General features: G+C 36.5%; 1 protein-coding gene across 3 annotated transcripts; it reads right to left on the reverse strand.

Annotated features, from left to right (window-relative positions):
- Window positions 1-3,294: 3,294 nt before the first annotated feature.
- LOC131037411 (inorganic pyrophosphatase 1) lies at window positions 3,295-7,758 on the reverse strand. 3 transcript variants are annotated; one of them, XM_057969551.2, is made up of 5 exons: window positions 7,468-7,757; window positions 7,235-7,356; window positions 5,815-6,016; window positions 5,393-5,529; window positions 3,297-3,585 (listed from the first exon to the last, which is right to left on the reverse strand). In XM_057969551.2, the coding sequence occupies exons 1-5, from the start codon at window positions 7,603-7,605 to the stop codon at window positions 3,573-3,575; spliced, it is 612 nt and encodes a 203-aa protein (XP_057825534.1). In that variant the 5' UTR covers window positions 7,606-7,757; the 3' UTR covers window positions 3,297-3,572. The 3 variants fall into 3 exon arrangements, with proteins under 3 accessions (XP_057825535.1, XP_057825534.1, XP_057825532.1); XM_057969549.2 differs by lacking the exon at window positions 3,297-3,585 and adding an exon at window positions 4,909-5,313 and having other exon boundaries at window positions 7,468-7,756; XM_057969552.2 differs by lacking the exon at window positions 5,393-5,529 and having other exon boundaries at window positions 3,295-3,585; window positions 7,468-7,758.
- Between the last annotated feature and the right edge of the window lie 1,994 nt (window positions 7,759-9,752).

The following is a 9,752-nucleotide window of genomic DNA, read 5'->3' on the forward strand; positions in this document are numbered from 1 at the left end:
GATATTTACTTGATGCAAATCTCCCAAATCTTCTAAATAAGTGTCATGGTGGCCTTTTCATGTACATTTAGACATATAAATTAAGCAAACAAAGTCTAATGAGATGTTTAGTTTTCCTGTCCATTTTTTTCCAATCTTGTTGTGATGTGGCAAAAGTTTTGGATCGAAGAAATACAAGTGATAGATAACTATCCATGAGCATATCCTTCATCTTAATCTTCTGAAACTCAAAGTTTATGCTTGAGAACTCCATTTTTGTTCTAGATGTGCTTGTGATCTCTTCTTGCAATAAAATCAAACTCTTATACACATGCTACCACTCAAGAAGATTAGTATTAAAAAACCCTTATCCAACACCTTATAAACTCCATTTTTGTTCTAGATGTGCTTGTGATCTCTTCTTGCAATAAAATCAAACTCTTATACACATGCTACCACTCAAAAGAAGATTAGTATTAAAAAACCCTTATCCAACACCTAGAATCTAAGGTGATTAGGCTCTGATACCAAATGAAAGGATGAAAGGTACATGGTAGACCAATCTTAGAGAATATTATTGTGCAAATTTTAGATCTTTGCATTAATAGAAAGGATAAACACATAAAATCATACTACAACATGTATTGCATCATCTGCAAGTCCACTGGTTAACCATTCGTGCAACCATTGGTTTTAATCATAAAATTTTCATTTCATGCAAGGTCTATATTGAATTTCCACCTTAGCTGCTCATTTCTTTTATAATTCCAGGTATTTATCCCACTTACTGGCAAATGCATGTGGCCTGCACCTGACTATGGTGCAAATTTGATTGGAAAATCACCTCGATTTCAATCTTTGCATAGGTTTCCCTTTGTTTACAGAACAATGCCTTAATTCTCGGACCTTTGGATTTCCTTCTAAGTGGGTCAACAACTGTCACCTGCCAAAATCTTCTAGAATAAACCTAACCATTGTTAAAAAAAAAATTGTTTCCTACATAAAGTTAAATTGAATTTCATATTCCTCTTGAGCACAATACTTACAGAAAGATACAAAACATTTATCAGCAGGGTTGCCCCATGTATATGAGAGCGCTTTAACTCCCTAAAATAAATGTCTTCAGTAGAAGGCAATATATCTAAGAAACTTATTATGCACAGCTACGATTTTGGAAGCTGACAAGCATGCCATACATAAGTTGGAATAGGGTGCAAAGCCTTGCAATTTTGGAACTCGTTTGTAAAGCCAAAGCATGGCTGGATGTTTCTCCATCTAATTATTGCACTCGATCCTAGATGACCTTGTGTCACTAAAATCAAACCATTGTTGGCTACCACTTCAGAGTCATTTTGGGGGGGCTATATTATGGAGTAGACAGAATGAAATCTGATTCTCTGGTCAAGTACTAGATAAATTGATTCACAAGGTGACCTTTTGTGCCATTTGTGAGGGAAGGTTATACCCCAGAACTTGTAATCTTGTCATACCTGGCATTGAATTTTTCTGAAAGCTCTTGCTTCTGACCACTTCGTTAGGTACTCTGTTGCCATGACAATGTACTTGTTGTTTTTGGCTCATCTTCTCAATTGGGCCACTAAGATACATGGCCTATCTCAAACCACTTTTGTGGTTGCTTAGGGTATAACATAGCTGATTTCATCTTGAATGTCTTATTGATTCATATTGCTTCTATATTTATCTTGTTTTTCTTAGGAACTTTTAGTTGTACCATGGCTAGTTCTGCAACGTTTGATTTTTTTGCTAATGTTAATGCATTTGATGACAAGCGAAAAGGCATGCCTTGGGGCATGCACTTGATGCCTGATTGTTATCTATAAATGTATCCAGAGGCTGAGGCCATCTATAGCTTAAAAGCCATGTATGGCTGATTCAATTCTGCTCCTGCACTTCAATGTCTGCTTCGTTCATTTAAGTATTCATCACCCCTTTACCAGAAAAGTTCTTGTAAATGGCCTCTCAAATAGAGATTTTTTAGGAAACTAATGTTCACATATTTGTAAGCCTTTTTCTATGTCGGTCTCCTATTATTTGGTTTAATTTTCTAGTCGCTGGCAATTGTACAGTCGGATTTGTAGGGACTGATTGTCTTCAGAGCAATTATACTTTTGAGGCCTCTATCATATAAAATCCTCTCTTTCAATTGGTATTATCAGGTTCTTATTACTTCAAACATTAGCATTTTCTAGGGATAGTCGCTAAGACAGTCTCCATATCTAGATGGAGATGCAGCATTGATCCTGTTGGAAAAATTACAAAAGTAGAGCATCTGCAGTGATTCTGCAATAATTTTTTTGAGGGTGCGATTTGCCCAATCCTAAATCTTTAGCAATGAATGTGCCCAATCCTGAATCTTTAGCAATGAATGTGGCACATGATTCCCTACTCACTGAAGAGGTTCAAAACAAACATCATCATATTGAATACCTTTGCTAGTTGAATATTTATTCTGTCTGATATTAGACATAGCAGCACGAGTTATTGCAAAATATGTTACCAACAGTCCATTGAAGATCACAGACATTTACTTCCTAATTGCCCTTGTAAAAGTTTGTACCTTCATGCAGAGTGTGCCACCAAATATGAACTGAAGATTAGGCATGTACTGCTCAACAAAAAGTCTTTGTGAAAATATATAGCATCTATTAATTAGAATATTATTTAAATTGTTCACAATTGACCTTAGGTTCCTAAACCAATAGCTGTAAAGCCTGATAGTACAACCATATCTTCTTGTGTGATGCCTAGTTTTTGAAATTGGAGATGAGTGCAGAAACATGGAAAACATAAGTTGTTATTTGTATCTAATTTGCTAGCTATTCCATTTTCTCACCTTCCATCTGCATCTGCCAAGTTGACTTTCTTGTCTGCCAATGGAAAAGCTAAGTGTTAATGCATTAGTAGCTTCTGCAAGATAAGACTCTCCTAACTCTCTACTCTGTTATTAGTTTACTCATTCATGCTTTATGTTTATCAGACTATAACATTGATCATAATTATGATATTGATATTGGATAATGATGGATTAGATTGACGATCTACTTAACTATGTTAAGTGTCAATCTAAAGGGCTATCGGGCTACTAACCCGATAGCATATTAATGTCAATTCATATATGAATCGGCATTAATATGCTATCGGGGTATTAACCCGATAGCATATAATGCTAACCGTAATTGTTATTGTTTACTTTATATTGATCCATTATTATATGCTTGATACCGATTCATTATTGGGTATGTTTTATCTGAAACAATTAACAAATACCGATTCATGATCGGATGTGTTTATAAGCGCTGTTAACAGTGATACCGATTCACCATCGGGTATGTTCATAAGCATTAAACGATTCATTATCGGGTATAAGCACTGTTATCATTATACCGATACACTAATGTTTGTAGCACTGATTAGTTATGGATCGGTTAATGTTAGTAAGGGTCACGACCAAGTGACATCTTGGTCGGACATGTCTAAAAGACATGTCCGATCAAGGTGCCACTTGATCGTGGCCATCCTACTACTTATACATTATTCAAACCAAAGGAGATGACATTGAAATCGATACATGTTCATCCTCCTAACCTGCAGTAAAAGAAAGATAGCAATATTAGTGTCATAGTCATAATATCAAAATTAAAATACACCATCCTGCATATAACCTGTTCATTAAATTGGAAATTACAATACTTTTACAACTAGAAGCTCCTACATATAAGTAGATTATTTTTAGTGGTATTTGTCCAACAGGAGTTAGAACAACAATAGAATTCACTTTACAGATAATGCATGTGGAGACTCCTAACTAGAGTATAAACTTATAAAGTTCTTAGTTTATCTGGTTCCTCAAAAATATTCTTCAAGAGTATAATGTATGAGAAAGCAATGAATTCAGAAGTATTCTTCAGGGTGATTTGGGAAAGAGCCAAAATATTATAAAAGGATATTACAACATGAATAAGAAAAATCAAGAGCAAAATATTGGTTCGTCAAACTTTTGAAAACATAGCCTTGTAAATCAGAACTAAGAACTAAGGCATCAAATGAGCCCATGAAAAAATAAACAACCTCTACTTAAAGAATTTCAAACTATCTAATCAAGGGGTCTGTACATTTTTTATTTTACTATATTGTTCATATTATAATTACTTACATGCATACACGCTGATCTCCATCTTCATGAAGATTATGCTTTACGGATTACAAATTTGGGTATTTTAAAGATGAGATTATTAGCACTGCCCACACAGAATACATAATTGGAGATTAGGAAGTTAGTTATGAGGCACATTCAAGAGGTCGCTTCTCTTTTGAAAAGTAGCATGCATGGGATCGACTTGACTCTAATTGGATGGGAGAGTCAGTCTGGTAGTTGATTTGTAGATTGGAAGCCTCCAATCCATTGCGCTTGTGTGACACTACAGCTTGCAGCCTGTGTTGTTATCTGTTGGCTGCATGCTCAAGTTCAATGATCTTCTACATGGTTTCAACCTGTTGGACGTTTTTTCTGTTTTATTGTATCATCTATATTCTCCATTTTCTTTTCCTCGGTTTGATTACCTATATAATCTTTATGAGGTACTATTTGATTGTGTTCATTCTTCTTGGCACAGTTTATCAATCTCCTCCTAGAAATTATATTTTGCTGCTTTTAATGCTTGCAAATTCAGAAGAATTAAAAGTGAACCATCAACAAGGAAAAATGACTCAGTGAGAGTGATATTAGCATCAGCTTCTAATCTTTGGGAAATACCCAAATAATACCTGAAACTACCTACATCAAATGCCTTAATTTTCCAATACCATCATCATAAGGTATTTGCGATTGAAAACCTATTTATGATGCATTTTCTGGAGAAGGCCAGAAACTTTTCCTTTTTGACTTTGAATCCATAGGATACAACAAAATAACAATGAGAAAATTTTATAATAATGACATGGAATTAAATGCAACTTCCCTGGGCATACATTCTGAACTTATCGATATATGTGAACAAAGAATAGCACAGTTTGCCTCTAGAATATAGCCTGTGATTTTTCCTTCGTGAAATTATGCATAGTAAGGATTCTACAAGATTGTTTAAGTACCTAACCATTGATTAATTTGACACCTCTGATCAAACTAATATTCAAGAGTGTTGTTTCAAAACAACATTTATGTAGATGCATTTTTTTGAAAAGAGGAAAATCTTGCGTCCTCAAGAATTAAGCAACTTGCCAAGGCAATCTTCCACATCTTTGGCATCGCTCCAAATATGCACTTGAGCTTTAACGAGATTAGAGTTTACATGAAGAAGGTTGCAGAGTGGGTACCTGAAAACATATGTGTGTGGTTCAGTGCAACAGAAAATGATGGTTTGTATAACTAGTTTAGACAGTTAACTAGACTAACCCTTTTCTTGGAAGGACGTGATCCTCACTCCCCAACTTCAATGAAGGACAAAAATCTCCCCTGCCATCTCCAAGATAAATGAAGCGTTTCTTAGATTCTGGGGGGAAGCAATTTTTTATGCCATCTACTATTGTTCCCTGCAACAAATGTAAGAGTAAATATAGCTAATGCATAAACAACTTAAGAATTATGCACAAAGAAGCATTTCAGACTAGGTCAGGGGAGCTTCTCTGATTAATGGTGCTTTTAGCAGGGGAAGAGTCTGGTTTGTTTTACAGATCCAGACTCTACCACACCACTCTGCAAAAGAATATATGGGCGGGATATGCCTACTAAATTATTATTAGACAGAAACTTACAATTGCACAGCCTTTGCTAATATCACACATTAAAAATAGGTGTAAAGGACAATGTGTTTGAACCTTGCACATATTAGCAGGGCAAAGTTGGCAGCCATGTGGTACAGCAGAGTCTGAATGGAAAGGGAATATCTTTAGTCTTCCTTCTTCATCAATTTTTGCTGGATTTGTTATAATCTCAGTAAAAAACTGGAGGAGGTCATAATGTTCAAGAACAGTTTTGATGAAAAACAAGTTGGCATCACTCACAATCCGTAGATCACATCTGCAAAGACACAAAAGTTACAGTCTCCCTTTAGAACAATTGTCAAATAACCAATCCAAATTAGGCTATTACTCTTTTAAATTCATTAAAAAATTGTCATGAATAAAATAAATCAATTTAGACAAATTCAATAGAACTAGACATGTCAATTGTTGCTTATTGAAATCCATTTCCCAATTCCTCTGGTTTGTATAGAAGAATTTGAACGAAACTATATTTTTTTCATGATAAATAGAACTGTCAACTGTTAAACACATCGTTTCTTATAGTTTAGTTTCCAATTTCCAAATTAAAATAATCTAATCCTAGTTATGAACTCACAGCTGCCAAACATAAGTTTTTGGAAATTTGTTGGAAATGGGCCATGGCAATATATAGGAATACAATGCACAATTTGAGCTGTGTAAATTATGATAATGTCTCCATGCACTTTGATAGGTCCTAGATACCAATTTGTTCAAAGGACATTAAGAAGCATCACCATTATTCTGACATATACGGAGCCCAATATAGCGTGACTCTGGCAATTTATCCTGTGTTGGTTCCTACCATTGTCATTGCCCTTTAAGTCTTTTCTGACTGGCTTGGACTCTGGCACATGTGAGCTGATATCCATCTTTTAGGATGTTCCTTCTTACTGGCTATGCAGACTTCAGAGTCAGAGACTCTAGGCATTTAATCTTCATGGGGAAAACCTAGTTTTCTTTCAAATATTTGTAATCCCGGGATCATCAGCACTGACTGCATCTGCTCGCATTTGTGTATTGTCTGCTGGAAAATTTCAGGCATCTTAGCAAGCATTTCTTAGTCTTTGAGCCCCTAGCCTCATCAAGTCACAGGCAATGTGCGGGTTTTCCAAGCATTGAGGATAAAAAACCCTGATAAATTTTACTGTATGCTGCAACTATCTCTAATCTTGTTATGTGCTCAGACATAGCAATAACTAAGATGTTACCTTGTGTCTGCATCCTGAACCTTGTGATATTTTTCTAGTGGGGAAATGGGATAGGCATAAACTGTATCAAATAAAAGCCCATGAGACAACAGTTACATATGTTACAACTATATTGACCGTTAAGAGGGACCGAGCTTCAGGACAATACTGTGACCATGACCATGATCACGGATATGCCTTTAGAGAGCCACGATTGAGTAAGGCAGCTTTTAAAGTAGAAGTAGAACAGGAGAGTATGCGTTAGTAGAAAGAATGTAATTTACCCCAATGAATGCGCTGATTTGATTGCCCTGATCATTTCTGGGTGAAGGGGAACAGTCTTCAAACTGTTCTGGATATCACTCACATTCTTTCCTTTGGCGTGCAGCTCCTCCATCATTCGATCCTGCAATACAGCAAAAATTCAATTCCAGATTTTCAGAACGAAAAGTGTGTTTCTCTAATTATGACAAAAATGAAAGTGAACAGGTGATACAATAAGGTGAATCAGACCCACCATTAGAGATGTCCAGGGAAGATTAGTTCTCAGTAAAGAATTCATTAACTCAGCAGCCCCGAGCTGATTGACCACCCATGGATCACTGTTGCAGTCTATCAAGGTTTGATCGAAATCAAATATAATAACAGTCTCCATGTTGAAGCACTTCCCCAACCTGCCCCTCAGCTCAATTACCCTTTTTCCCTGAGAAAAGATATCATGTCTTTTTGTAGGCCTTATGTCTCTCTGGCATCCCTCGTGACGAAACCGAAGACTAAATTGCTGTAAAATTTTGGATGATTTTTTAAGGCTAAGATCTTTTAAGTAATCTAGGTATAGAAAGAAAGAAAGAAAGAAAGAAAGAAAGAATTTTAACGTCCACGAGGCTAAAAATAGCCTATGGGACAATCTGATCAAGCTGAATCAGTTTTTTAAGGTCTGATCTCTGCTTATTCAGGCTGATGATGAGAGCACCCATCTTTACAATATGCTCCTCGATGAACAGGTTATACCATGTGCTGGCAGTTAGGAAATTGGCAAACTTCTCCCGGCTAACTTTAAGTGCTTCACACTCCAAGATAAAATGTTTTTCAGTTTCCACACTCCCGCTGACGCAAAACGGGCAAACTCTTTCTTCCCAAATCTCTTTTGGCCTTTTCCACCGCCCGGTCTCACACCGAAGTTGGTGAGAGTTGGTTCTAAGCTGTGCGATTAGAATTTTAGCCTTCCATGATAAATTAGCCCCTATATAGACTTTTTGAAGATGATCATAATTGGGGTTGAACTCATTAATATAGTATTGTTTCTTCCTTCCTAACCCAATACTCCAATTTTTCTTGTAAAACTTTTCCATAACGAAGACCTTTATCTCCTTGCTGTTTGTGGGGCATGAGTTCAAATAAATATCCCATTTTTTCAACCATTTGATGTTTTGTTTCATCCACGTCTTCTTCCTTTTGCACAAAGTGTCGTTGACAACAACGTTAGGCTATCTATCTTCTCCCATTTGCTCGGTTCTTTTTAAATAGCTAATGAGACGCACTATAGCAACTGCCTCAATAGGGGCAACACCCGTTTCACTTAACATGATATCATATGGGACCGTGCTTTTAATTTTGAACTTGCTTGTGATCAAACGTTTTTGAATTCTCTCAATTTGCTTCCATTGAGAATCTAATGTACCGTTGGCCCAAACTTCACAACCATATAGAATAACCGGCAACACCAAAAGCCTAAAATGTTTGGATGGTTTTCCAATCCCAAAGCTCAGCCTCTCTGCATCTATTTTGAAGTGCATAGAGTGCCTTCCAGCTGCCTAGAGTTCTCTTCTTCCTGCAACCTTCCCAACTAAGACTCTTGTTGAAATCAATTCCAAGGTATTTGTAATCTGCGACTTCTTCAAGAATGCTACCTTCAAAGTAAAACTTATGTTGCTCTTGTGTCCTTCTACTTGAGAAAACTATGATTTTCGTCTTGCTGATATTAACTTGCATTCCCACAATATTGCAAAAGCGCTCAAGGGCAAATAAGTGCTCTTGCAAACCAAGGGCGGAATTAGCAAGCAAAATGAGGTCATCAGCATAAAGGAGCAGCCTTATCACAAATTCACCCAATTGAATACCATCACCATTCTGCATGTTTAACCATTCTTCAAGTTTGTCAATGTATAAGCCAAACAAGGTAGGGGAAAGAGGACACCCTTGTTTGACACCAATATCACTCCTAAAACTAGTTGAAATGCCATCAGGAGTTCTGATTTTCACTTTAACCTCCTCATAAAGCCTATGAACAACAGCCCTAAGATGAGCCGGGATACCAAGCTCTTCCATTCTGTGCCACAGTTTGTCACGTGGGACTGTGTCAAAAGCTTTTTTGAAATCAACAAAGCAACAGAAGACATCTTCCTTTTTCTCCCAGGTTTTTTCGATGATGTGTCTCAAAGTAATACCATGATCAACTATGGAATGTTTAGGTTTGAAACCAGCTTGGCCTTTTGCACGTTTATGATTTTCTTCTGCCCATTTGCTGATTCTATTTTCTATCATGCTGCCAAATAACTTAGCAAACAAAGGATTGATCATTATAGTCCTATAGTTGGAGGGGTTATTGACATCTCCACTTTTGAAAAGAGGTATAGCAAGACTTGTAGTCCAATCTTTAGGAAACCCATGAGGAATGATGTTATTGAATATTTTTGCAATATGAGGGGCAAGGACTTTCATGCCCCACTTGAGAAACTCTGCTTGAAGTTCACCTAAGTCTTTAGCTTTACCAACACCCAATTTCTTAATACCCAATTCAAT

This window comes from Cryptomeria japonica, chromosome 5, assembly GCF_030272615.1.
Source record: "Cryptomeria japonica chromosome 5, Sugi_1.0, whole genome shotgun sequence".
NCBI classification, from domain to species: domain Eukaryota; kingdom Viridiplantae; phylum Streptophyta; class Pinopsida; order Cupressales; family Cupressaceae; genus Cryptomeria; species Cryptomeria japonica.